The sequence below is a fragment of the Carassius auratus genome, chromosome 6, assembly GCF_003368295.1.
Source record: "Carassius auratus strain Wakin chromosome 6, ASM336829v1, whole genome shotgun sequence".
NCBI classification, from domain to species: domain Eukaryota; kingdom Metazoa; phylum Chordata; class Actinopteri; order Cypriniformes; family Cyprinidae; genus Carassius; species Carassius auratus.
Genome location: NC_039248.1, coordinates 9,582,209 through 9,607,329, shown reverse-complemented (window position 1 = coordinate 9,607,329; position 25,121 = coordinate 9,582,209). Strand labels below are relative to the sequence as shown.

Below are 25,121 nucleotides of genomic sequence, written 5' to 3'. Positions count from 1 at the left end.
AGAAGCATTTATGGGTCCAGAGTCTATCCATGGTATCCAATTTAAAAATATATATAGATAGATATTTTCAGAGAGGACATGAGGATTGTGGATGGAAACGACTGTAAGGAATAACATGCAATAAGGAGTGATTATAGGAGTATCACCTTGTCGCCAAATAAAGTCGATTTTTTTTGGGTCACAGACAAGAGAAAAATCCTGCTCGTTTTTCCACTGCTTTCTCAGATCAATAGGTCCGCGCGTCAAGAACTAAATGTTCTAGTTCACAGAGGAACGTGCGGAAGAGACTCTGTTGACTCATCGGCGCAACGGAGGTAAGAAGTGGTACTGAAGTTGACAAACCTGGTCTTGCACACACGCGTCGTCTGTTTTTAGCATGCAGCTTAAGAACATTTAATACAAACGTCTGGGAAGTGGAATTAGCATGGCATGTGTGAGTGTCTTTATTCGCCTGAATGCACGGACCTGCTTTTTGGCATAGGACAAAGCGAGAGGTAATAACCTTCTATGTACCAGCATTCTATGGAAGGAACCACATTTATGTCGCCAATAACAGGAAATTGTAGACTAGAACTAATACATGTGATGTGTGTCATTAAGAGTGTGGGTAATAAAGAACAAAAAAAAAAGTAAAGAAAAAAAATATTTTCCTATCCCAACGGAAGTAGTTTTAATTGGTAAAATAATTTAAATGTATTTTTCTTTAATTTTTCTTTTAATTTACTTTGAGATTTTCTGTAGAAGGGACAAATGTGGTTTCAACTTTATTTAAAAAAATTATATTTGTCTAATTCCCAGTAAAGAACTGTGTAACCCTATAGCCTAATTCAGAAAAGCAATCCATCAGATCAATTCTAAATGTAATTAGTGGCAAAATAGCTCAACAGTAACCACCCACTTCCATAAAGCATTGCAAACTGTCAAACTACTCAGACTGCCTTCTATAAAAGAAATAATAATAATGCAAAAAAATATGTTATTTGACGTTTAGATAACATTTATCATGTATTTCAAGACATGAAAATCTTAATTATTAAAAAAAATATGATCGGTAGTGTAAGTATGCTATTCCAAAGATAGATTGCAACCTCCATCTTAAAAAAAAAAAAAACTATCATCCAAAGATATGTAAGAAAGCCCAAAACAAATAACTGTCTGGCAGAAAGCACCTCAAAGTCATCTGACTGGATAAGTAATAGCTTTAGACGGTCATATTGCTTTTACAGAGAATATCTCAGGACACCTTTTTCAGGACACCTTGTGATCTCTCAGGTAGTAGGGACATTTGCAGCATGCTAAACAATCTCTTATCATTTTTAATGGGAAGAATACTTCCAAGAACCAATACCAAACAAGTTGACACTTGCTGTTTTGCACTATAGGCTACATATGTATATAAGCAATCAGATGAGATAAATCACAATTCAGTCAAAATTGTGAATGGTCTATCAGTGTAATTCAGTGTGAGATTTTGAAATGTAATCTTAAATCTGTTCAAATGTTTAAACAAAGATTTATAAAAGCTAACCTGATTTATCATCTACAATGTATGTTTGCATTTCAAACTTCATAATGATAATGACATTTAACAGATATTAAAAAGTAAAATTCTTATGATTATATCTCGTCTTGTTTGAGTGTCACTGAAATGTATATCATGTATGTTATTGTATTAAAATATACTTTCCATAAAGTCCATGTAATTTAGTATCAGTTTCATTTCATTGTGTGCGAGTCTAAGTAACTAAAAGTGTGTGTGTGTGTGTGTGTGTGTGTGTGTACACATGCTTCAGAGCATATGTATATCTTGCCTTTATGGAGAGTGAGAGGGCGGGTTCATGGGAGGCTAACCAGTCATCAGGAAGCAAAACAGAACAGAATGTGCAGTACTAATCTGGGCGGAAAAAAAACATTCTGTGCCATGAGTGGTAACACAAATTCACATTGTCTTGCATACAAATAGCCTACAAATGGAACATAAGAATGAGGAAAATATATTGGTTTCTCCAAGGGATGCTCTTTTTGTTTAGACATTACATAAGAAAACAGCAATGAATACAAAAGACAAAACCCCAGAAGAGTTGGAGTATGATACGGATGATGAAGACCTGCCCAGTCAGACAAAAATAAAGCCAGTCAGCGTAATGCTCTTTATTTGAATACAAGGTGTGTTACATAACACTGGTGTTTGCTTAATCCAAAACAAGGGCTGAACTATTGCCCCAAGATTTTACCTAAATTAGTCGTTGAAGCTCTGTTACCTCTATGACCCCTTATTTTGCTAATGAAAGAGATTATAATATTTGTTGCACATATTAGCCTACATCTTTCATCACCATGTAACAACATACAAAATAACAATAATAATTTACTTTTTTTTTAATTATATAAATAAATTATTTAAATAATTATTTACATTTTATTCTATTTTTTAACGTTTCCAAAATATCTGATGATTTTGATCAAATACATTGTACGTATAAAATATTCTATACTTAGTAGCCTAGGCCTATCCTACATAGCTAACGTAATAAATGCTGTGTTATGATATACAGTGTATAATTAATTTGTTAATGTTAACAAATTGACAACTTCGTTGTATACAACTAAGTATTTTACGAAGTAGACCTGAGATAGAAGGGAAAGTTAATTCATTATACAAGGAACGAAAAGGTAAGTTGTGTTACACATAACCATAATTCGACAATTTTCATCCTTTAGACACTGAGATGTGAACAATAACATATTTACAGCCTTTAAATATCGGTCTTATGTGTGTTTCAGAGCAGAAATGTAGCGCCCTTTAGATGTTTTTTAGGTGTGGGAGCTTTTCTTTCGACGTCCGTGTTGTTGATGATAACCGGAAGTGCTTTACGTTTACGCGAGCCGGTCGCTATTAGCGGGGTAGCATCGCGGTTTTAGCTGCAGTGGCTCGTTTTTGATTTCGCTAACGCAAACAAAGCAGATTTACCGGTAAGAAAAATCAACTTATGTTATTTAATATCTGTATGATTTTTATGTAGCTTGGAATGCAGTCGATTTTGCTTATTTAAATCAGTTTGATATGTCTGTTCTTGCGTGGTTGAAATGTGTAGACGCTCAGGTTGGCCTGTTAGCTTGGTACGTTACATACATTTAGTATGTAACAAATCTGTTCGTATTGCGTTTTATTAGACTTTAAATGTTAAAATATTGGTGTACTATAAATAGTTTTACAGTCGTTTGTATGTTTGTATTTTTCCTATGAAGCTGCTTTAAATGAGTGTTATAAATCCTTTGAGTAATCCAGTGTTGCATGCTAATGTTTTCATTGTTTCCAAAGTCAATTCAATTGACAATATATGTTTCTATCAAACAGTTTAAGTGCACATTCATAGTCTCCGTGTTTATATTTAATTTCTTGCAGCTTTTAGGTGTGCAGCTGAGTTTGGGATTGGTGAAGATATGGGAGGTGAGTCTTTATTCCATTCTTTTAACATCCATTCCAGCTATGATCCATTCTAGTGTGCTGAAAGAGTTGGGGTAGACATAGGAAATACAGAGTGATGATAATACTTAAAACTAAACTGTTTTTCCACTACAGATCCTTCCCTAAGCCGGGACTGCCCACTGGATTGTAAGGTCTATGTTGGCAATTTGGGCAACAGTGGTAATAAAACAGAATTGGAGAGAGCATTTGGCTATTATGGTCCCCTGAGGAGCGTATGGGTGGCAAGAAATCCTCCCGGCTTTGCTTTTGTGGAGTTTGAGGACCCCAGAGATGCAACCGATGCTGTGAGGGAGCTTGATGGAAGGTAAGAATATCTATTTAAATGTAGTGCTCTGGAACAGCCATTGTCCTGCTGATTAGATTATCCCGATTAAACAAAGGTTTGCAGAATTGCATCTTGTGGTTTTGATGGAAACTATTAAAAGATTCACATCGCTGTATCAGGGTAATGTTTGTAAACTAAGATTGTAAATAGTTTAATCAAAATAATAAAACTTATTTTATTTCAGCTAGTTGCCAAGGAACTTTTTATCCATTTTAGTGTCTTAGAAGAGTTGGGGTAAATATACAACACCTAATAATACAGAACAATGATAATATTACTTGAAATAAAATAAAAAATGAACTTAAATACAATAAAATAAACTTATTTAACCTAATTTCTATGGCAACATTTCTCATTTTGTTGTTTTGTTATTTTGCTATTTGTTTACTTTGTGGTTGTACTGTATGCTCTAGAAATGTGACATGCTCTTTCTGTAAACTGTTCTTAGAACTCCATGTTTGTTTGTTTCAGAACAATGTGTGGCTGTCGAGTGCGAGTTGAACTGTCCAGTGGTGAAAAACGGTCAAGGTATCGAGGACCACCCCCTGCTTGGAATCGTCGCCCACGTGATGATCATAGAGGGCGCAGCCCACCCCCTAGACGCCGGTATGGTTTCTTTTTCTGCTCTCAAACGATACTAGATGTCTTAAAAACCCTTTCATCACAAGCTTAGTTATGGGCAGAGTGATGAGCCTAGGTGTGGAGACTGACGAAACCAGCATCTTTTCATAAATTCGGCCAAGCTGTTTGAAACCTTCCCCACGCTCTCCTTGCACTGATCAGTTTTCAGCCTTCGGATTGGTTAACCAGCGAGTACATTGAGTTTTGGCTCAGAGATATTTATTAACTTGAATTGTAGTGAAGGATTTCCAAAGAATCTTCTCATTGTTTGGGTTTTATGTCATTTTTCTATTTATATTAATGAAGCTGACCACCCCACCCCCCCTTTCAGAGACGTCACCAAGCCTCTACTCCTCTACCTCTGAGTCAGTCAACTAGCCCTCTTTCAGCATCATGTGACCAGCGTACACCAATCAGCTCACATGATCCAAGCATGGCCACCAGCCCATTGGTTTCTGAGCATGCCTCTCTCAGGGTCCTTCACCTCCTCCAACGTTAACCTGATCGGCAAATCCAGCCACGCCACACTTACAACCAATCAACGGGTCTTATGCCCCTCCCAAAATGTCTACATGACAACATATCCTCAGCAGTCCTCATCTAACTGACATCTACAGCCACCTACTGTATAGCTGTTAAACATCTAGCAACCATCTGGCAAAATCTCCCCGCAAATTACACCCTCCTGACCAGCACTCAGCTTCACTGCCTCATATCTAGCTTGTTGAAAACAAAATAGTAAGTTTATGCCTTTTCCTCCCGCTTAATCACACTGAATTTAATTTGGTGGTTTTGAGATATAACCTTTTTCGTTATTTTAATAAATATAAGACAATATCCAAAGAGTTTTTTCAAACCATACATTTACATCCCTTTAGTAGTTTTCATACCAAAAGTGTTTTTGATCTATGCCCAAAGATTTGGCAAGTGAATCTGCTACAGGAACTTCTTACAGATAGCTGTTTTGAAAATTTTTACCCATATTGGGCTTCATAAGACCTTCATCGAAGGCCAATCAGTATTACTATTTCATGAAGCTTTAGCATCATGAATATTTTTTTGGCCATATTGACCCCTGACTTGTCAGTATTTCTTACATCTGCATATAGGTCTCCTAAGAGGCGGAGCTTTAGTCGTAGTCGGAGCAGGTGAGTTGCTTTAATGTTTTTATAACCCTTCTGCAACTAATGTCAACACCATAACTGCATTTCCATTTTTATTCATGGTTGTTCTTCTGAAAATAAACTGTAACTTTGCCTCTCATCTTAGAACTTCTTGGTAATGAGGTAGCTATAACATATTCATACGTGTTTACTTGGCTTTTAAAGGTCCCTTTCCAGAGAGAGGAGAAGAGAGAGGTCTTTGTCCCGTGATAGAAACTATAAACCTGCAAGGTCTTTCTCAAGATCACGCAGGTAGGTTTACACTTGTGAGTAATTGTGTAATGGCACAGCTGGAATATTTAATTATGCTCATGGAATTTGTCGTCTTTCTTTTCAGTCGTTCACGTTCCAATGGTCGGAAGTGAGAAATGTTTAAGGCCAGCCTTGTCAGAGAAAGCATGTCTGCGCGCTCCTCAACAGACTAGGACGATTGGAAACCAGTGATGTGGTGGTGTTTGTTTTTTTGTTTTGTTTTTTTTGCCCCAAAGTCTTTTTAAAATGTATCTTCTCCATAGTGTTCTGAGTATCCTTTTTTACTTAAGATATCTGTGCTTAATGGGTAGCAATGATTTCATCCTGCCTAAATATCTGAATGTAATTTTATGTTCTTTGGGCAGTAAACAAGTTCTGATTGGAATTACTCATGTCTGACTTGGATAGTTATTTGAAACCGATTTTGTATGCTTTTTTTTTGTACTTCCATTAAAAGAAGTTCCTTATGAATTCACTGTATGGCTTTTCTCTACATTTCACACTTTGTTGTTGATTTGTTGTTCAAATGTTACTTTTATTAAAAAGTTGTGTTAACCTTTTTACTGTAAGGTTCAATTCATTCTCATATGTATTGATATTAGGTATCATAAACACTATTTTGATGTAGATGATTTTTTTTTCATTTACTTATACATTATTTCAAGTTTCATCATGAATAAACAATGTATTGTAAACAAACATGAATTAGTAATGAAAAATAGATTTATGAATTAACTAACCTATAATGCTGCAACATTAATGCAACATAGTATTTCCTGTTCTAAATTATATCATAGGCTATTGGGTTACATCAGTAAGCTTTAAAATGTGCACTAAAAGGCCAGCAGAGGGCTGTGCTTGGTTTGAGAAATGTGAATATAATATTGTAAACTCACAAAGAAAAAAATGAATTTTTACTCATGGTTCAAACATGCACTTATAATGTTCTAGCACACAATTGAGAAGATAAAAAAAATGCTTATGTCGTTCACACAGCAACACCTCTCTTCATGAAATATGTACTTCAAGTTCAACTTTTAACTTGCGATGCAATTTGTGTCAACAACACAGGAAGTTGAGGGTAGCAGCGAAAAGGAAGCTACATGAGCTCAGCCTCCTTCAAAAGAGAAACACAGGCACCTAAAACTGTTGAGCTTTGTGTGCTGCTAAAACACCCAAGACTGCAAAGTGGAAGGATCCCTGAAAGGGGCACCGGAAGGTAACATCTGTTTATCATGGTACTTTCCTAGTGTCATAAGTTGTAGGGGGCACAGCATCTAATATCTATGCACTTGTCATTTTGCATTTGGAAATGCAAAGTTTTACATACAAATTATGTGGTTTCATCCTCAGATTATTCAGATTAACATTGGACTACGTAAATCGTGTTTGTTTAGATGTTGTTTTCACATTATGATCATCTGAGTAAAGACTTGGTCTCAAATTCATTTTATTTTAGTTTTTCTGATAATGCCATGACAGAACCTTCATCCATCCAACAACGTGAATTTGCATATCATGTTTTATATATATATATATATATATATATATATATATATATATATATATATATATATAATTTAATAAATACTCAACAAATTAGGATGGATGGAAGCTTGCTGTCATTACTCGTCAATATGGAGAATGTGAAGTATAGCTGCATGATGACAAATTAAATGTTTGATGGCAAGTGTTATGTTTTTGATAAACAGTATATTATTTCTAAAAACTCCTTACATTATATCTATCTAGTATATTGCTACACTCTAAAAAACACTGGGTTAAAAACATTTGGGTTGTTGTTAACCCAAGGGCTGGGTAAATATAGCACAGAACCCATCTTGGGTTAATTTTATCCAGCAAATTAGGTTGTTTATTTAACCCAGCGTAAAGGGGTTGATTTAACCCAGATAAAGTTTATTAATTTGTACTATATTACTAGCTTATTTTTTTTACTTCATACATTAAATAATGTTGACAGATTAATTTAAATCCTCTAAACTTTTCTAAAATAAGCCACACAACCACTGGTTTGCATGTTAACTTCCTTTATTTTCCTTTAATTATTTTTTACACCATTGTTTATATCGTTTCTAATAGGCTATACATATTGCCTATATAAATTACCCAATATAAAAAATAATACCCTATAAAAAATACCCAAAAGGCTCAACCCAGCATTTGGGTTAAAAAAAAATAACCCTGGCTTTTTTAGAGTGTAGCCTATACAAAACAGCTCGCTAGTGTGATTTAATTTTCACTGTCATTAAGTATCATCACAAGTGGAATAAATGATTTGAGACCACATGCATGACAGTTGGTATGAATCATATAAGTGTTGCATCACTAATGCTCTCTGGTTTCCTTTTTAATCATATTTCTAAATGTCAAAGATGTTTAGAAATGACTTATCCCCATTATTTGTCTCATCATATGAACATGAACACAGCCATGTCAGACAGAAAATCCAAGAAGAACCCGAGGTTTGGTTCATCTCGACGAGGTCCTAAAGGTCTTAACAGAAATAATGAAAAAGATGATGATGATGATGGGTTTCAGCAGACTGCAGAGTCTGGGGATGGAAGAGGTGAATTTCACACCACCAGTGATAACCATGCAACTCAGTTTGATCATCCACCAAGCTCAAGCACTGAACAACAACCATCTGCGTTAGAATGTCCTCCACATGCAAGGGGTCACAAGGATTCACTCATGGAGACTGAACAGCCAGAACGGAAAAGAAAAATGGGTTCAACTCGCAGGAGTACTAGTAGGTTTAAAGGTGAGAGAAAACTTGATGACGTGAGGACCACTGAAGAGTTAGATGAAGAAAATGTAACTCAACCAAACACATCAACCACTGTGGAACAACATGCTTCTCTAACAGAAGAAGAACAATCAGGTTTTCCTTCTGATTTGTCCCTTCAGACCAAAAGTTCTGGTTTTGAAAGGGAGTCTGGAACAACTCTTTTGTTTGCAGTTTCAGAAAATAAAGAAAAAGGTACAATCCACCATCAAGAAATAACCTCTCATTCACAAGCGGTAGTAAGTGATATGCCCATAGACGAGGCAATTGGGCCATCTGTCCATTCTACTGCTGTCACAGTAGCTGAATGTGATGAGTTGCGGGAGGATTCAGTCATGTTTAATGAACCAAAAACATTCGGTCACCAAGAAAACCAAATACCCAGTGCCTCTGGACAAAAAAGAAGGATGGGCTCAACCCGCAGACCTCACAGAGAGCAAAACTGTGAAAATGTAGGTGTGCAAGAACATTCACAAAACATGACAGAGAATGAAAGGAAAGAAACGTTGAAAATGTCAGAAGAGATGGCGCTAACATGGGATGATGTGGCAAGTGATGATCCATCGTCCCACACAGAATCAGCTTTGCTTTTGGCTGATAGAGCTGAGCTGAAAGAGCCTGATGTTTCGGTTGGAACTGAAACTATGAACCAATCAGTTGCTTTTCCCCTTGTCGATTCAGAAAAACCCCTGCCTGAAACTACTGGGACTCCATTACTGAACGAGGCATTGGATTTTAAGTTTGGTTCACTCAATGAGGATTTAGATGTTCTAAACAAAGTCTTGAAAGAAGCAGGAAGTCATTTAAGTGATAACAGCCAACATGTGTCTGATACAAGAAAAGATACCCCATCTTACGACTTTAGAGATGAAAACACAGAAACCAAGAAGGAGGTTCTAAAGCAGAAAGAGGAACCACAATTAGAGGAACTTGTGTTGCATGATCAGGAATCTTCATTAAGTCAACATGACATAGCTACTCTAAATAACTACGATGGTCCTATGGTTCAACATATAGTGGGAGGAAGTAGAAGTTTTGATACTCCTGTGTCTAATATTAGCCATGATGAACCCACAACAACCAATTTTCCACAAGAGATAAGGGATACTGTTGAAGAAAGGCAAACTATTAATATAGAAACTAAACAAGAAAATAATGTTTGTAATGTTGCTTCATGTGATACTCTGACTAATTTAGAATCTATTACGGGAGATGAGGAAGATCCCCACATTTTAGCAACGAGAGAAAAGGAGAATATAAGTGATGAAAGAGGATCTGAAACAGAACATGCATTTGAAATGACAGACCAGGGTGAAGTAAGAGATCACAATCTAACACAAATAATGGATGTAAGAGATCATGAAAAAGACGGACAAACAAGCACAGAGACCATTTCAATTGAAAATGAGGAGCTATGTAAAGGACAAGAGCATTATTCATCAAATATATCTCTAACACACAGTCCTACACAAGATAATTCTCCGAAAATGCTTGAAAATGAGGAGGTTCGAAAAGACAAAGACAAAAAAGGGACTGAGAATATTGCAGTTGATGTGACCTCAAAGTCAGAGGAAATGTTTAGTTTTGAAGACTCAGCAACAGATACAGGTTCTCACGTACAACAACTGTTTGTGCAATATCCTAATGAAGAAGTCTATGACTTGCATGAAAATTTAAATGAGAAACATGAAAAGGAAGAAACACTTTTCAGTGTAGAATCAGAGAATGTAGCTTTTGATAGGGGCAATGAGAGAAGTGAAGAAACAGACAGAGTGAAGGAGATGGATCCAGCAGCAGTTCTGACATTAGATCTGGGAGATGCAGATCTGCATTTAGAAATTGAGGCACAGAACAAAACATTTGACTCAAACAGGGAAGCATATGGAACAGAAGAGAATATCAGTGGTGCTAGGGTTTTAGTCAGAGAAAATAAAGTAGAAATTGGAAATACAGTGGAGAGTAATATGACTACTGAGTCAGATTTTCTTCAAACTTCTCCTGATGCACACATGGAAGCATTGAAAGTATCTGAAAATGCAGAGAAAGAGGTCTCAGGAGAAATCATTCTTAAGCAAAGTGAGACACACACACAATCAAGTCCAGTTATTCAGAAGAGAAAAATGGGTTCAACTCGTAGACCTCTCAAAGGGAATAAAGGACTAAGAAAAGGTCATGATGAAAAAGAAATCTTCAATTTGGAGGATGAACCCAATCCAGATGAATCTAGATATGCTGCCTCGAGTGTCTGTGAAATTTCTGAATCACAAACTGTCACAAAAACTCGTGCAGGGTCCCAGGAAAATACTGGAGATGTTGAAATAGTGCCAGCAGAGGGAGTTACAGAATCACACTCAGAAAACAAAACGTTTGAATCAACAGTATTTGAAGGGGAAGCAACAGAAGAAAACACATGTAAAGCTAGTGTTTTAATCAGAGACGTTGAGTTTATTGGAGATGCAGTTATAGTGGAGAGCAATATTTCTACTGAGTCAGATTTGATTCAAAATAACACTTCCTCTGAAGAAAAACTGGAAGCATTAAAAGTATCTGATAATGCATTGCATGAAGTTCTAGGAGAAACAGATGCAATTCCGAAGCAAAGTGACACCACAATCATTCTTGAAGATACTCAGAAAGAGGAGGCACACTCAAAATTCACAGTTACTCACAAGAGAAAAATGGGCTCAACACGTAGAACTCTCAGAGAGAACAAAGGAGAAAGAAAAGAAATAGAACATGATGAAAATGAGACACTTGACAGTGACAGAATTATCGATGCTCAAAAAGAAACAATTAGTTTGCAGAATGAACCCAGTTCAGATGAATCTGCATTACAAAGTTTAAAATATGGAGCTAGAGAACAGGAGATGGAAATATGTGAAAAGAATGATGTTGATCCTGTTGAAGGATCTGAATCTGCTCTCCTGCAGTCATCATGCACTTCAGAATTAGTGTCTGAAGAATCCACTGCAATAAGTATCTGTCACATCACAGAATCACAAACCCTCACAATAATTGATGAAGAGTCACAGAAAAATACTGGAGATGCTGAAAGAGTGGCAGCAGAGGACGACAAAGACTTACAATTAGAAATTGATTCACAGAACAAAACATCCGACTCAACCAGAGAAGCGGAAGAAACAGAAAATAATCTATGTGGAGCCACTGTTTTAGTCAGAGAAGTTGAAGTTATTGGAGCTATAGATACAGCGGAGGGTAATATGACTAATGAGTCAGAATTTCTTCAAAGGTCTCCTGATGGACTCATGGAAGCATTGAAAGTACCTGGAAAGGCTGAGAAAGACGTTTCAGGAGAAATAAACACAATTCCCGAACAAAGTGACATCAACATCATACCTGCAGATTCTCCCAGAGAAGAGACCCACTCAAAATCAAGTCCAGTTATTCAGAAGAGAAAAATGGGCTCAACTCGTAGACCTCTCAAAGGGAATAAAGGACTAAAAAAAGGTCATGATGAAAAGGAAATCTGCAATTTGGAGGATGAACTCAGTCCAGATGAATCTAGATATGCTGCAGCGAGTATCTGTGACATTTCAGAATCACAACCTTTTACAAAAACTCATGCAGGGTCCCAGGAAAATACTGGAGATGTTAACATAGCACCAGCAGAGGGAGACACAGAATCACACTCAGAAAACTGTGATGAGACCACAGACTCAGGAGAGAAATTAACACGTGAAGAACCCATTACAGGATCTCTTGTACATCAGCAACTGTTCAGTTCATCTGCTGATAAAGAAGACCATGACATTCAGGATATTGTTTGTAAATCAGATCTGCAGGCAGAAAACTCTGAACAAAATGATCCAAACTCTACCATAAATCCAGAACTGTTGATAGAATCTGAATGTTCTTCAAATGTTGCTGCTGAAATGGTTTCAGACGTTCCATTGGGAGATGTCGACACATACTTAAATCCTAAACAAAGTGTCATTCCTAAAGAGTCTCATAGAGACGATCAACCAACCTTGAATCCAGTTGTTCACAAACGAAAAATGGGTTCGACACGTAAGACACTCAGAGGGAACAAAGGAAAGGGAAGAATACCAGAATCCAAAGAGATGGATGGAAATAGTGAAGGAATGGAACAGGATACAGAACCACATTTAGAAACCAGTGCAAGAAATACTGAATTTGATGAAGTGGTTGAACAAACCTTCCCATCTGAATTTTCTCATCCAGTGGATTCTTCAAACATGTTCCTTGAACCAGAAAATGGAGAGACGGTAGTTTCTCAGAATATCCATGACCTATCTGAGGTGAGTGAGGAAAAGGGCATGGACAATACTGGAAATGACAGCAATAGTCTGAGTGAGGCAATTAATCTCAAAGAGGGGACAAAGGACAAATTTGTATTGACAATTAGTCACGAAGATGTTGATCAGATTGTCTCAGAGCCTGAACCAACTGAAAACACACACATGGTTATTCCTACACCAGAACTAAGAGCCCCTCAGGGAGATGTTGTTGGTGAAAACAACTCTCAAAAAATACCTGCCACCCAAGAAAAGAGGCGAAAGATGGGCTCAACCCGGAGAAATCCACGAGTAATGCATGGGGAAAATATGGCTGATAATGAAGATGTACTTGGTGTGGCAGAGGATAGAGAAACTAAGAAAGCAGAGGATGGTTTAGAAGAAGCGTTAAGCATCAGTCAGTCCAAGGACATTTCTTCAGTCAGTAGCACAGATCTTGATTCAGAAATGTTAGCTAGTGTAACTGAATTCAAAGTTGAAAATGATCAACTTAACAGTTCTAGACCAACAGTGCCTGAAACACTTGAAAATACCCTTCAAATATGTGATAATCAAGTAGAAAATGCTGATGTTACCAAACATCCACAGTCAGAGACTGTTACCATTGAGAAGAGAAGAAAGATGGGCTCAACTCGGAAGAATCTCAGAGAAGGAGGAATACGAGGAAAAAGACATGGATATGAGGACACAAATCTGCAGATGTCTCAGGACCCTGAAATGAGCTTAGTAAGAGATGTGAGACAACAGACAACTCACGGTTCCTCTAATCAGCCAGAGGATTCACTTCTCAGTGAGATAGAGAGAGCACTAAATAAGACGTCTCAAAGTACACTGAGTTGTGATTGGGAATTAATCGTCAAAGAGCCAAACCCAGATGGTTTACCCAATGCTCCTGATCTCAATATGCCAGAAATCTCAGAAATCAAATCTCTTCAGCCAGTGCCATCGGCTCACAGTGAACCCAACTCACCAGGAAGACGAAGAAGAAAAATGGGTTCAACTCACAAAAATCCCAGACAGCAACTCAAAGCAGAAAGGGAGGATGTAGACAAAGAGGACGGGGAGATAGATGAGAATTCAAAGACAAATAAGCAAGAAAAGAAGGACCTTGAAAGTGCTGAGGTGTCTGTAGTGCATAATATTACTGAAAACAAACTGAATAAAGAGTATCTCGATGTCTCCAGTGCACACACAAGTAGCGATCAGCTAGAAGATACCCCTAACCCCGGAAGCCAAGAAAAGACATCTCCATCATCTAAAAGGAAGTTTGGGTCCAGACGTGCTAATAAGGGCAAACAAGGCCTTGGTAGGTTGGCTGATTCTGATTTGGCTAATGAATTAGAAGATGGAGATCATAAACCAGACAGCTCTGAGGTCAAGGACAAGCAGCAAAGTGATGACTTAGCGGTGTGTATCTCTATGTTTAGAAAATGTCATTATATTTTGTTCTTCAGCTTTAATGGAGATTGTATTTTCTTCAAAATCACTAACAAATGTCTGTTTTGTTAAGGTTTGTGATCCTTGCCTCACCTTACAACCAGATAATCAACCAGCTTCTGAGCAGAGCAACATGGAAGCCAAGTATGACACAGAGCTATGAAAGAGTTCTTTATGTCTTTGTTATAAGAAAATAATTCACTTTTTTCCCCTTCTCTAGAAATGAAGAAGCTGCTCCAAAAAACACTGGTGATGGTCTCGTTTCTTTGGACCAACTCATAAAACATGATAGCACTGGAGCTAAGGAGACAGTCAATTTAAAGAACAGGAGTGAGTAAAGAGATAAAATATTGTCATGTAATTGCACCTTAAAGTTTCATATCTAATACTCCTCTGAACACAAACTCTGTCGTATAGTTTCAGATACTGAAGTAGTTCAGTTTAATGTTGTCATAGTGGGAAACAGCTATGTGGGAAAGACTTCCTTCATAAGACGTTTCCATGAAGGCCTGTTCACTGAGGAATTCCGCTCCACTATTGGTGAGTGTCTAGTATACTAAAGCAGCTATACACTATCATTCAAAAATTTTGGTCAGCAAGATTTGTTTATGAGAAAAGTCTCTTATGCGCTGATATTTTAATTTTTTCTGTGATGACAAAGTCATTAGTCCAGTCTTGAGTGTTACATGATCCTTTTGAAATTATTCTAATATGCTGATTTAATTCTCAAAAAAACATTTCTAATTATTATCAATATTGAAAACAGTTGTGGTGCTTAATATTTTTGATCAGGATTTTTGTAACTAATGTAATTACTATTACTTTTGACCAATTTAATGCATCTTTAAATATTTACTGTATTCATTTAAAGATACAGTAAAAATTAAATGAAAATATGAAAAGATTCATTTCTGAAATGTAATTTATTTAAAACAATTGCTGACCTCAAACTTAAAATAATAGTGCAAAAAGTGTTAAGATACATATTTACTATATACATAGATAGCTAAAACTCTTTTGCACCTAGGCGTTGACACCTTTAAACAGACTGTTGTGCTGCCTGACAGAACAGTTAAACTGCAAATATGGGACACAGCAGGTCAAGAGAGGTAAGACCCAAGAACAAAATCATACATGATGGAAAAGATGTTTGTTTGTGTGTAATTTAATCCAAAAATTCTTTATAAGGTTTCACAGCATCACCACTCAAATGTTCCACAAGGCTGATGGGCTTCTGCTCATGTATGAAATCACATGTTCAAAGAGTTTTATTTCTGTACGAGATTGGATCTCTCAAGCTCGGGTAGCTTATGTTTTCATTTAGTCATTTCCTTCTATTTTAGTCAAAATATATGGAAACGTCCCCTTCCCTAAATTGCATTATGGTAATGTTACACAGGAAAGGGCTTCTGATGATGTCATCATGATGTTGCTTGGAAACAAAAATGATTCTGTAAATCGTGAAGTCCAGATTCAGGAAGGGGCAGATCTGGCCAGGGTAAGAGTTCATTGTGACACCAAAATCACTGTCTAATTGTTTTGCTTAAGTTTATTTCTACTAAAAGTTTTGTTGTATTTTAATTTCATAAGGAGTATAACATGCATTTCATGGAGTGCAGTGCTGCAACTGGGGTGAATGTGTCAGAATGCATGAGAAGTCTTGCAGAGTAAGACTCAAAACTAACAAAACCCATCACACCATTTATTATTTGTTAAATATGTGTGTTTTCTGTCAATGCATAAAGTGTCATTTCTTGTTGCTACTAGGATGTTAGTGCAGCGCAACTCACAGAAGAAGAAACACACAACATTGAGAAAAGAACCACCTCAGAAGAAATCTGGTTGCTGTTGAAAACAAACTCCAACACACACAACATGCACGACCATTCAAACGTTTGGGTTAGTAAGATACTTTCTGTTAAGAAATGAATACTATTAATCATCAAGTATGCATTAAATTGATCAAAAGTGAAAGTGAAGACTATGTCGATACAAAAAAAGGTATTTTTGTTTTTTCCATCTATCAAAGGAATCATGAGAAAATTTTTTTTTTTAAACGGTTTTCATAAATAAATAAAAAATAACAAATAAAAAATAAAGTTTATTTTACATAAAATTAACTTTTTTTATTTGATTTTACGTAAAAAAGTCTTACCAACCCTAAACTTTTGAAGGTAGTGTACCAACACTGTAAAGAGCAAAGGCAAAAAATAAGCTGCTTATATATTGTTGCTTAAGAAGAAAGTCATTTCTATATTTTATGAAGATGTACAAAATACAGTAATGGTTTCACACATAATAACATAATTATACATTTATTTAATGTCTGTTAAGTGCTTTAAGTGCTGAGTGGAAGTGAAAATGAATACAAACAAATAAAAATAACTATACTCTTACAATTCAAGTGTTTATAAATGTATGAAAAATCTCTGTAACTCCGTTTCATGAATTATTAGTTAGCACAGACTAAATCATTGAGGTACTAGTCAGCCTTCAAAACAAGACACTACTTAAATTACTAACAAAAAAGCTACATTTAGCTATAAATGGTATAAAATGTTACAAAAACAAAGAACAGCCCATGTCATTTTGTCATTATAATCTCAAAATGCATAGATTATTGCTTTGTTTGTGAGATCTCATATCAAATCATAGCTCAGATGAAACAATAGTCAAAAGTGTTGCTGCTTATCATTCTTCATATCTGTTGTCTGAAATATAAGCAATAAATATTAACGTATACACACACACTCATGACACATCTCAGTGGCTCAGATCACGGACAAACAAGATGACTATAATAAGCAGACTGAGGAAGAGGGCAAATACGATGAAGAAAATCTGAGCTGCCCATTGACTGTGTGGCACCCCTGTCACCGCTCTGGTACGTTCAGAAGGAATCATGTTGGTCAGGTTCAGCATGTAGCCCAATGTCCAACCAACATCTGTGTCTGCTACCTGTAACAATCATACAATCTTATATGAGTAGAAATCCTGGCATCATACTGACAGGGCAGTTGAGAAAAGCCATATACGGGAAGATTCCCAGAAGTAAGAGGTTTCCTCATACTGCTGGAGCAGAGGTCGTCTGGTATACTGATTTATGTCAGGTTGAGCACATGATGTCAGTTTATGAGCTACTTCCTCTGTGCTCTTGAGCAAAACAAGTAACCTGAGGTTAAATTAGAGTCTCTGACGATTTATGAATCACTGAGTATCCATATTCAATTTGTTGATAAGGATGGGATTGAACTGTATGCATGAAATGTATATATTCATATTACTGAACAGCTTCACTCCGGTAAAAGGAGGGATTTAAAGAGATGAACTGTTCCTTACCTGTTTCTCAAAAGAGATTTGATCCCAGGCATTATTGAACTTGTATCCTTTCAGGAGAATAGTCATAATATAATGAGCAGAAGCACAGTAATCTTTAAGGTATTTTGCCTTGATGGTTGGATTCTCAGCGGTAAGCTGCAGAAAGAAATTACAGAAAAAATGCAGCAAAAAAGTCATGAACATGGATTTAAAAATATGCCAGCATTATCAGATATACTATCCACCTTATTTTCCATTTGTAAATTGAATGTGTCTGGTTTCGGTGTGATTTGCTTCCAGCTATTTTCAGGTGTACAGAACCGCTTGTTTTACTTCTTGATATCGCAAACTGGTGTGTCTTAACATTATTTTAATGTATAATCTTAATTATGAACACACTGGTATGAAGTGAAAACTGTTTTACAGTTTAATGCATGTTTTTATTCTTATCTACATACGGTACATAAAATGATTGTATTTGACATTTCTGTCACTTCTGAAATGATGGCTACACCCCTGGTGTGACAATGTTAGCTCATACTTTTAAAGCTCTTTTTTAAAATCTTGGCTTACATACATTGTAACGTATGCAATGTCATGCCATAACATAATTAAACTAGCATCTAACAAATGGACAAAAGTTTTTTTTTTCTAACCTATGGCCATAAATGCTGCTGTGTAATTGCCCGCTGACTAAGCATTTAAAGAATTTAGGAGAAGCATTTAAATAATCCTGTGAATGCACTTAAAGAGTGCAGAATCGACTCTATTATAATCTAATCAAATCTAATTTAATTGTGAATCTAATCGAATCATTCTAAATTTGCAAAAATCTTTCTTGAATCGAATCTTGTATGGAGGGTTGGGATGAACTCAATTGCAGACAGGAATCACAACACGAAGGGTTTATTAATCACAAAAAGGGGAAAACAAAACCCACGAGGGGGAAAACAATGACTAGGGCAGATACTAAATTACTTAACAAGACACGATAAACAAAGACTCGAAACACAAGAACACTAACTACAAATAAACAATAACAGGTCTCACAACGTCTTCTTTCAAGAGCAACACCGAGTAACAATATATCACAGGAACATGTGGCAACACTTATCACAATGTAGAACAATCACAATGAGGAACAATGAACCAACAAAAGACAGAGCACACTAGGGGAAATAAATAGGAGAACTAATCAAGACACGACAGGTGGCACAGGTAAGGCAATCACGACAACACTAGGATAACAAGGGGGGCGGGGCAAGAGGACGAGACAACACAAGCACATGGCCCAAAGACAAGGCCATGTGCTTGTACACAAAACACGGGTCTGTCATGATCCTGCCTCAAGACTAGAGAAAAGTCAGGACATGAAGGCAGAATCATGACATCGAAATCATATGAATCGTGAATCGAATCAAATCAAATCACTGCCTACCCAAAGATTCACAGCCCTTATTATTCCCCTACAGTGGCTAATGAGTCTGAAGTCTTGCCCATTCACAGAAAACTGCTTGCTTTCTACTATGAAAAATAAGGTGGAAGCATATAATCATATTGTGATTCACTTGATCACTTCTCATCTCACCAGACATTTAACTATAAAATGTAAGATTACAATGTATTGTAATAGTAATTGTGGACTCACAGTGGTCCAGGTTTTGTTGCAGTGGCTATCAATAGTGGAAAGAACACGGGTCAGTGGAGCTTTTGGAACAAGTCCAAGGAAGTCAAAGGTGTAAAAGTATGCAGAAAAAGCCTGAGATGAACATAAAATATATCTGTTAGACTTATTTTGAGACATGGAAACATGAATTAAGGCAAAAAGAATAATAGGAGATGATTTTGATGTAAACATCATTTAAAATAGTAACTTTTAAATTTAGGCTACCTAAGTATGTTTGATTTAGTAACTGCTCTGATAGATTCAGGTGAGTAAAGGATTTTGCCTTTGACATCAGGAGATCATCATCAACTGTTTGATTACCAGCATGCTTTAAAATATCTTCTTTTATGGTACACATAAGAAAGAAACTGAGTAAATTATGACAACATTTTCATTTTTAGGTGAACTCTCCCTTTAAAATATCTAATTCACATAGACAACCTAGGTAGAATATTAATTATTATGGTGTGTGAGGAAATTATGTATATTAATGTATATTACATTCTGTTGCAGTGTCTGTGTTTTTCCATGTCCACATTGGGCTATGTAAAATATAGACCAGTTTGTTTGTTTTTTGTGTAAATGCATCTCTCTCTTTATTTCCTTCTAACTGAAATCAAATGCTAACTATTTTCTTTCTAACAGAAATCTAATGCTAGTAATTAATAAAAATGATTTGATAAAGTAAGAAACACTCACAAAGAATTCGCCATTGACCGGAGGCTGATAGACTCCATTGAAGCCACATTCTGGTGAAAATGCACAGTCGGAGAGGTTAACAATTTTCTCCATTAGAGAAAGACAGAGGGATGAGTTACCCGTTCCTGAGAAAATGACTGTAGCTGTGGGGTTAAAATTGTTTGGTTTGACCACACAGGGGGAGTTGTAGAGGTCAGCCAAAGTAACACTGATGCTATATCCAACATGGTAACATGGGTGACTGATAACAGATGATGGTCCATTAGTCTAGATAAAGCAGAGACACCATATCAGACATTCAGCTGTGTCCATATTTTTACTTTATTACTTACTTTCTTTTTAAACCTACATACAAAAATGCAATAAAACTAGTATGGTAAAACCTACATAATCTATTGAATTATGTAAGTGAACCCTTTAAAGACAAACCTTGTGAAGGTAGACCTGAATTTTCTTCAAAGCCTGGTCCTTGCCGTAGCACAAGTAGCTCTGTGTGTACACCTCATACTTGTACCCATAGAGTTGAAGATTAAAAGCTGAATCTGGGTTTTTCACCGGGTCTTTTGGGGTGAATGAGATCTGTGTTGATGAGCCACCGAGATCTAGAGCTCCAATTATCTTTCCTGCTTTAGGGTGGATCCACAGGCCCTCAAATGTGTGCTGCAAGGAGGATAAGAGGTGTTGAGGTACAGGATTTTCTACTAAGAGCAAAGAGATTAAGCGTGATTAAGTATAATTTCTACTGTTGACTGACTGATGTTATTTTGTCTGTGTTGGCAAAACAACATGAAAAGCAAGAATGAATGTAGTATTACAGCTTCGCCTTTGAAATAACTACAAATAAAGATATCTGAGATGACAAGGTAATAACTTTACCTTAAATTACTTATGTCCCATCGATGTTGGTTTTATTTATTTATTTATTTAAAGTAATGAACTATTGTCCGATACACATGTATACACATTTTAATCATTTTTAACATTATGTAAAAGTAGATACAAAAATGAAAACTACATTAGTAAATATGTTTGTGTTATAAACATTTTAAAATGTTTTCAAAAGTAGACAAATCTAAACAAAATAGTAAATATTCAATGATATAGAAATATTAGTAAATATTGTATTGAAATGAGAACTTATAAAATCATTGTACAATCAATTTCATTGTCTGTTAGGATTACATTTAGGTTTTTTAAATAAATGTATAAAAAATGTACATTTAATAATACAAAATTTTATAATAAAAAAGAAAACCTGATCTTTATGTTTGGAAATCTCTGCATTAGTAGTCTATTGATCCTAATTTCATCAATGCTGGAATGCTGTTATTCACCTTAATTAAACTCTCCAATAGATAATTGATGGTGATCCAGCCATAAGCCCCCTCCTCCATGCCAGAGAGTATTCTGGCCCCTCGGAAATCAAATGGATAACTTTGGATTGTTTTTGTGACCTCTACGAGGATGCTGTCTGCTAGACTTTTGTTCTGTAAGCTGTGAAACCAATGATAATTTAATACAGTTATTCATTCATGTTTTAGACAAAAACTACTTCATTTTAAAATCAGTGCAATCTAGCACACTGATCATTTCTGCCAATATAGCTACGTATTTTCCCATTTATATGACACACAAGTCAGTTGTTGATAAAAACATTCATTCAACCTAAGAAGCCGCATGCCAGCAGTGGCACCAAGGTACACAGGTGTGGTTTTCTGCTGTCCTTCGGGTACAACTGCCTTGGCAACATCCAAGCATTTTTTAAGACTTTCTCCAGCTGCCGGAGGGTTCTGGACATAGCTGGATATGCCATCACCTAAAAACAATAAAAGTGTTTTAACAGTTGAATTATAGCATTCTCATAGGGGTCTCATTGAGGTCCCAGTTATAAAAAATTAGTTTTAGGCAAACAGATTTTTTGTGATGGTCCTGTTGAAACCGTTTATTTTCTTTCCTTTTTAATTTGTATTCCTTTGAAAAACATAAACTGAATGCAGTAATAATTACTATAAAGGTATTAGATTTAGCTTGGACATCTTATGAGACATCATTGAATCACTGCAAAATGTTATAATGTTACAAGAACAGAGAGCTGGTCAAGTTGGCAGCACTGTACTCACCATCTACATCGCAACTCTGTTTTTGAGAGACTATTCCAGTGTTGTTCTCTTTGTTCCCCAGCCACTGGTACAGGAAGAGGGCCGTGTGAGTGGAGCCGGCATCAAACACAATCCCATACTGATGAAGTCAAACAAAGAGGTCCATAAATTTGGATGAATTTTATATGGGTGTGCTTACTTTGCTGAGAGAAAAACACATCCCGAGAGAACACGTTTGATTGTAATTATTATATTATACCACAGGATTAATGAAAATAGGTTGTGTTGAGGAATGGTGTACAATTTATTTTGTTGTTTGGTATGATTGTGGTCTTAAATGATATAGGTCTTAGGTAAGAGCTGTTTTACTAAAGATGCATTCAACACCAAAAATGATCATAACCAATATCCATGACATGTCAATTGATATCTAAAAGTTTTCTGTTTTTATCTTTCTTCTTCTCACTAACATTTAGATTTTAAAATTAAATTAAACACCAACAGTAAAAACAAACAGCTAGTTGATTACAATAAAAGTCTATAGATATCGGCATCAGTTAATCACTTCTGTTAACACTTTCTTGACAAGCGAATGCAATGAGATCTGTTTTCTGGTGTTGTCAAGTGATGTTTAATATATTAGAGATTTTCATCATATAGTTCAAATAACTTAATAAATAAGGTTCCATTTATTAACAATAGTTAATGCATTAGATATCATGAATTAATAATGAACAATATCAGAATTTATGCAAACACGGTACGCTCTGATTAGTTAACCTTAGTCAATCACCTTCATAGCTCAGACAGTGACCTTTGAAAAGTATAACATAAAAAATTACTTATTTTTAATGTTTCAAAGACAACAAATTACAGATGTGACGTGTCTTGTCTGGCTACAGCTGTAATCAGCTGCTATCAACATATTTGTTTATTATAATAATATCAGATAAAGCAAATATTGACATCTGCTTTGGATGATCTACTTCTAATAAACAACAGGCAGTGCAATCAGACATGAAAAAAAAGATTTTCTTTTACAACTCGGAAATGGATTAATCTATTAAAATATATACAAAAGCAGATCATAACTGAAAGTTGAACATCTTTGCACCTGCGTTGAGTATGGCTGATCCACATTCTGATGATTAGCCAGAGAAAGAACCAAAGCGATGATGGTTGTACAGGCTACGGCTGCCATTGCAGCACCCAGCAATAAAGCTTTCATCTGAACTCCCATATCTGTAATCTGTCCAGAAACAAAATGAATAAGGTAAGGTATACTACAGGTAAAAGGACGGTGCCTCACATAGATGCATTAATTTGTCATCGCTTTGTTTACACTATAAATGCTCATTTAATTCTACAAGTTGTACAAGTTTAAAAGAATCAATTATTAACTGATATCTTCAATAAATCTTTTTCATTTTAAAGCTGACTGTCAGGCAGAGACACATAAAAGTAACAAAACAGATTGAAAGCAAGTGCCTTACCTTCTTCCCTCTCCTTTACCTGTCTTGACGAACTTTCTTATTGAACACAGTGTGTCTATATGTGCCCGTGTACAGAACACAGGTATGCTGAAACCACCACACCTTCACTCCACCCCGGACCTCTGGGAACTGAAGTTATACTCCCACTTCCCCAATATATCTTCGGATCATTACACACACACACACACATGACACATCCACTAACTTTTCCTCTTTCAAACACAGTTACTATAGGCACTACACCACACTCAGACACACACCCTGAGGTTTACAACCTTAACGTTTCATTTGGACCAAATATTTTATTTTATTTTTTTATGTCACATTTTCAGGACGTTTTCTTAAGAATTTGACAGGATGTCCTCTGATACGTGGGAACTGATAAACAACCTTATCTGAATAGAACTGAAAGCATGCACTAACCTCATTCAACAATAACGTAACTGTTACTTAATAACTAATCTCTCTTTGACTCTGTTGTGTTAAAGTCCTTGGGTTTAACAGTGTAGATAGAGCACTTACAAATTTACACAGACAGATTTGACTGAAAGCACCATTATTATTATAAGGCTATTTTTTTATTATTATTATTATTTTATTACCATTTTTAGGCGAATATTGTAACAGGATGAAACTCTTTCACAATATTAGAAAATTTGGTTAAACTATGATATTTAGTGTTAGAATAAATGTGTTTAAAACATAAAAGTTTAAGTAATTATTTGAAATAACAAGAGAGTTGAGTAAACTTGAGCAAAATGACTCAGCATGCATTGCAAATCAGTTACGTGAAAGCCGGTATTCCTAACGAAGCCACAGTTATTGTTATCTATTATAATCATATTTTCAAGCCTCATCTTTTCAACTTAGTCATTAACTTTTTTTGTGCTAAACTGCTAATCCAGAGATTTTTCAAAGATCTTTATTTTTCTGTTCAAAACACACAAGTCAAAATGGTGTTGGGCTATTCATACACGTGAGCGCTAATACAAACACACACAAGCGCACACACACTCAAATCTGCACTCATACAATAGCCTATATATGCATACATGCTTACACTTTTATATGACCTAATAAATAAATATAGGCTGTATGCATTGAAATAAAGACTATTTAATATTTCTGTTCAATAAAACCATTCAAGAGTATATAACCATAAATTTATTGAAACATACAAAATAATGCAGAATCTCTATATAGTCCCATTGGCAGAATTATACCCTTTGGTGCATGACGTCCACTGATTGATATATTTTCTGTCACAGAAAAAATGTACAAGAAATATATTGGCTGGAATCGCTGGAATGTCCACCCTTGTTTCATCTTCATCATTCTGGTAGATGTCAGCTAATTTTTATCAAGAATGTTAAATACGTTAAATACGTTGAATACGTTTCCATTCATCCTTCCTTCAATTATATGAGTTTTGCCAGTGCTACACTATAATGTGAGGTGATGTGCCTTTTGACCTC

General features: G+C 35.8%; 3 protein-coding genes across 4 annotated transcripts; 2 read left to right on the top strand and 1 right to left on the bottom strand.

The window, feature by feature from the left end:
• Nucleotides 1-165: 165 nt before the first annotated feature.
• Nucleotides 166-16,340, top strand: LOC113095335 (uncharacterized). The gene is made up of 11 exons (XM_026260887.1): nt 166-494; nt 6,923-7,070; nt 8,301-14,341; nt 14,445-14,515; nt 14,592-14,701; nt 14,789-14,911; nt 15,399-15,480; nt 15,560-15,674; nt 15,771-15,869; nt 15,962-16,038; nt 16,139-16,340. Exons 3-11 carry the CDS (start codon nt 8,303-8,305, stop codon nt 16,221-16,223), a joined length of 6,801 nt encoding a protein of 2,266 aa, XP_026116672.1. The 5' UTR covers nt 166-494; nt 6,923-7,070; nt 8,301-8,302; the 3' UTR covers nt 16,224-16,340.
• LOC113095403 (serine/arginine-rich splicing factor 3-like) lies at nt 2,818-6,322 on the top strand. The gene is made up of 7 exons (XM_026260923.1): nt 2,818-2,973; nt 3,407-3,451; nt 3,584-3,794; nt 4,287-4,421; nt 5,546-5,584; nt 5,765-5,851; nt 5,937-6,322. Exons 2-7 carry the CDS (start codon nt 3,445-3,447, stop codon nt 5,962-5,964), a joined length of 507 nt encoding a protein of 168 aa, XP_026116708.1. The 5' UTR covers nt 2,818-2,973; nt 3,407-3,444; the 3' UTR covers nt 5,965-6,322.
• Nucleotides 16,341-16,542: 202 nt separating the features above from the next.
• Nucleotides 16,543-23,783, bottom strand: entpd8 (ectonucleoside triphosphate diphosphohydrolase 8). Of its 2 annotated transcripts, XM_026260901.1 has the most exons (10): nt 23,647-23,783; nt 23,268-23,402; nt 22,175-22,292; nt 21,720-21,870; nt 21,389-21,548; nt 20,484-20,714; nt 20,055-20,321; nt 19,338-19,448; nt 17,711-17,845; nt 16,547-17,329 (listed from the first exon to the last, which is right to left on the bottom strand). In XM_026260901.1, exons 2-10 carry the CDS (start codon nt 23,391-23,393, stop codon nt 17,135-17,137), a joined length of 1,494 nt encoding a protein of 497 aa, XP_026116686.1. In that variant the 5' UTR covers nt 23,394-23,402; nt 23,647-23,783; the 3' UTR covers nt 16,547-17,134. The 2 variants fall into 2 exon arrangements, with proteins under 2 accessions (XP_026116691.1, XP_026116686.1); XM_026260906.1 differs by lacking the exon at nt 23,647-23,783 and having other exon boundaries at nt 16,543-17,329; nt 23,246-23,379.
• Nucleotides 23,784-25,121: the final 1,338 nt, after the last annotated feature.